Source organism: Haliaeetus leucocephalus, unplaced genomic scaffold, assembly GCF_000737465.1.
Source record: "Haliaeetus leucocephalus isolate CR32 unplaced genomic scaffold, Haliaeetus_leucocephalus-4.0 Scaffold273, whole genome shotgun sequence".
In the NCBI taxonomy this organism is placed as follows: Eukaryota; Metazoa; Chordata; class Aves; order Accipitriformes; family Accipitridae; genus Haliaeetus; species Haliaeetus leucocephalus.
In genome coordinates, this window is record NW_010972709.1 from 451456 (window position 1) to 454977 (window position 3522).

Sequence of the window (3522 nt, forward strand, 5' to 3'; positions counted from 1 at the left end):
GGGCCCGCCCCAAGGCAGCCAGGATCGCCGCCAGCGCCGAGCTGCGCTCCTCCAGCTCCTGCCCCTCGCACTGCATCAGCAGGTTGGCCAGCTCCAGGCTGAGGGACCGGACTCTCTCCTCCCTGCCCTCCGGCCGGTTGCCCACCGAGCCCCCGCCACAGCCCGGGGGACCGGCCCCAGGGGCCGGGAGCCGCTGGTACCTCCTCTGCCAGCGCCTGCACACCATGCCCTCCTCCACACGTCCCCGGTGCGCCTGCAGCACGGCCAGGACATGCCTGCAGGGGAGCCGGTAGCGGCGGTGGAAGCAGCAGCTGCAGCTGCGGCAGTCCCGGCTCACCCGGTGTGCGTCCTCCAGCAGCCGAACGGTGAGGCTGCCCGGCACCGGGCTGAGCAGCTGGGTGGACGTCTGCACCACCTCCCACTCCTTCAGGCACAGCCAGGAGCCCAGGTCCGTGCAGCTCTCCCACAGTGTGGCCAGCATGCTGTCCGTCCCCGCCGCTGCAGCCTGCCCAGTGGGCTCAGGGCGCTCGGCAAGAGCTGGAGAGCCAGAAACGGGGCCTGGTCCTGCTGCAGCACTGGCACGCGCGTCAGGCTGCTCCTGGAGGCTGCTCCAACCGTCCTCCTCGGTGCTTGAGGAGCCCCGGTTCAGGCTTTCCAAACTCCTGGAATCAAGGCAGTCCGCACACTCCAGAAAACGAAGAACGCTCGCCTCCAAGGACGGCTGCCAGCCAAAGAGGCTGGATATCCGGTGCATGATGAGGTCCAGGCTGTCCATGTGCGTGCCACAGGAGTGCAGACCTTTCTCTGCGTGCAGGCACCACAGCAGCTCGCAGGAGAACCAGTTGGCTCGCAGGTAGTTGTACAGCTCTGGGCTGACCACACGCTTCACCAGCTGGGAGAGGGCATCCAGACTTGCAGCTGAAGGGGAAAACACGGCCTTCTGCAAGGCCAGCATCAAGTTCTGCTTGAGTGAAGAGGAGATTTCTGCTTCCCTCACGTTCTTCTCGAGCAGTCGGACAGTGTGATAGACAGAAAGGAGCACCTGGGCAGCAGGAAAGAGCTCTTGGAGGATGGCTTTGTGAAAGAAGGACACGTCCACGAAAACAGTCTGGACCTTTTGCCACTCGGGGTTGAACTCCTTGAAGATGGTCAGCATTTTCCTGATGCTGGATGCTGTGTCATCCTTCAGCAGTGACAAGTGCACCACTTTCCCCACTCGCTCCTCACTCTCTACAAGGAGAGCATAGAGAACGTGTCCCCTCTCGCTCAGCGCCCTGTGCAGCAGGAGGCTCTCGGGGAACTGCATAAACAAGCTCTTCATCTTGCTGGTCTGGAAGCTGAGTCTGTCCAGGCCATGGTCACTGTCTGCGCTGATGGAGGCCAACGAGCCCCTGTCCACCCTTAGGAAGGTTTTCATGACCTCAGCCACCCTGATGAGCGCTGAGGCATTTTCCTTCACTGCTTCAGGGAGCGCGGGAGCCCCGTACGGAGCAGGCGCCCCGTCCACCGGTTGTCCTGCAACCGTGTGTGAGTCCTCATGCGCCTCAGCACTGCTGTTGGTCCCACCCACCTGCTGCTGCTCACAGAGTTCTGTTGCAGGGCCGTCACGTGTCGCGGTGCTTGCCGTCGCAGTGGCAGCTCTGGTCAGGGAAAACACCGGGTCCGCATGGATGTGGTCACTGTTCAGTTCGCTGATCACAAGCTGGTCAATGTCCTCCTTATATTGCAACACAAAGTAAGCCGGACACAAGCTGGGCTGCTGCTTTCTCTTCTTGCTGTATTTTTGGGTCCGGGCACAACCAAACTTCACCTGCATGAACCTGCAAACATTGAGAAAGCGTTAGTGGGGTCAGCAATGGCAGTGTAGGCTGCCAGCACTTAGTTTAGGCTTTTCTTGCATGCCAACTCTATATTCAATCGGTGAGCACATGAAAACCACGTATGCCAGTCAGACACGTAGGCTGGCTTTCTGCTCAGCGAAGCCTGGGGTAAGAAAGCTCAAACGCAGGAGGAGTGACGGAATCAAGAGTTACAACAGCCACGACCAGACACCACCAAGCAGCCCTGGCTGTCATTCCCAATGGCGCCTCTGTTGCAAAGCCATTGACCCAAACTTGATACCTGCATGTTTCGGTCTTACTCCCCTAAAGCACATATCATTTCTGCAACTCCTCTGCGTCTGGAGGAGCACGTTAGAACATTGCAAGAAAGGCTTCAAGGCATGGGATTAAATTACATTTTAAGAAGGCAAGGGGAGCAGTTGTGTAACTGCAGAACGACCTTGCAGCCTCTGCGCACACGAGCGGATCCATCAACTTGGACAGAAACGAGACGTTATCACTAGACCCGCTCTGGTAGGCGAAGGCTGCGGAATCGGGTACTGCAAGAGGGAAACCTGACAACACCCCTCCATCGCGGCGAGGTAAAGGCAGCCAGGGAATGCCAACAGATGCTGATATTTAGCATCTTGCTCCTTGAGCGGAAAAAGGCGGGAGCTGTAGTTGACCAGCAACGTCCTAGAAGGATGACTTCGAAGATCCAAGCTACAGGTTTTGCAACAAGAGGCAGAGAGAATTAGTAAAGCAGAACTAAGCAGCAGACCCAGGACAGCAGAGCACTAGCTGGGGAAGGAGCGGGGAGCGAGAGGGCTGGGACAGAGCTGGGTAAGGGCGGCACGAGAACAGCCGAGACTCTGAAAACGGCAGGTGCGCGACATAACCGGCGGCATTCTTCTCCGCGGGCGTGCGACGCTGTCGGGATCGACCCTGCTGACCTCGGGAACGGCTCGCTGCTGAGGGCACGCAGCCGGGCACCAGCAAGAGCTCCGGCCCCGGGGGAACAACGCCCGGCTGGGGACCGACAGCCGGCTGACGGCCCTGCCTGCGGGGCGTGCCGGTTCCCGGCGCCTGCGCCGGGCCTCCCCCGGGGACCACCGACGCCCCCCCACCCCCGAGCACCGAGCACACCGCGGGGGCCGCGGCGGGGCGGCCCTTACACGACGTCCTCGCGGACGGCGGTGCCGTGCTGCCGGTTGTGGCAGCGGACGGAGAGGCAGCTCCGCAGGCCGTAGCGGCACCCCTGCGCCAGCTTGTAGGCGCGGAAGCGCTCCCTGAAGTCCTCGTAGTTCCTGAAGCGGGACCCCAGCTCCATGGCGGGCGCCGCACCCCGGCCCGGCCCGGGCCCGCGGTCTCCGCACCCCCGGAAGGAGCCCGCCGCCCCCCGCCGCTTTGTATTGAACCAGCTGGGGCACCGCCCACGCCCGGAATGTGGCCAATCAGAGCCGTCCTCTCCCGATTGCCAGGAAGCGAGCCAACCGGCCCAGGGTTTTTCGCCACGCCCGTGTGACTGGCGGCTAGGCGGCCCAATCGGCTGGCCTTCCCCGCCCCGCGGGTGGGCGGTACTTCGCACGGCCCGGATCTCGCCGCTGTCAGTGGCGCCGGTTCTGGGTCGCAGAGGAGATGGCGGCTGCGGGCGACGGCGGGGGACCGGGGCCGGGGCCGGGGCCGGGGCGGCCGCCGCCCG

At 62.7% G+C, this 3522-nt stretch overlaps 1 protein-coding gene across 1 annotated transcript in view; it reads right to left on the reverse strand.

Moving 5' to 3' along the window:
* ZSWIM3 (zinc finger, SWIM-type containing 3) overlaps positions 1-3182 on the reverse strand; it is a 3343-nt gene extending 161 nt beyond the window's left edge. The window contains exons 1-2 of the mRNA XM_010569728.1: positions 2996-3182; positions 9-1820 (exon numbers count right to left, since the gene is read on the reverse strand). Coding sequence (XP_010568030.1) covers positions 9-1820; positions 2996-3150 — 1967 coding nt within the window. The 5' untranslated portion in view covers positions 3151-3182. The remainder of the gene's footprint in view (positions 1-8; positions 1821-2995) is intronic.
* Positions 3183-3522: the final 340 nt, after the last annotated feature.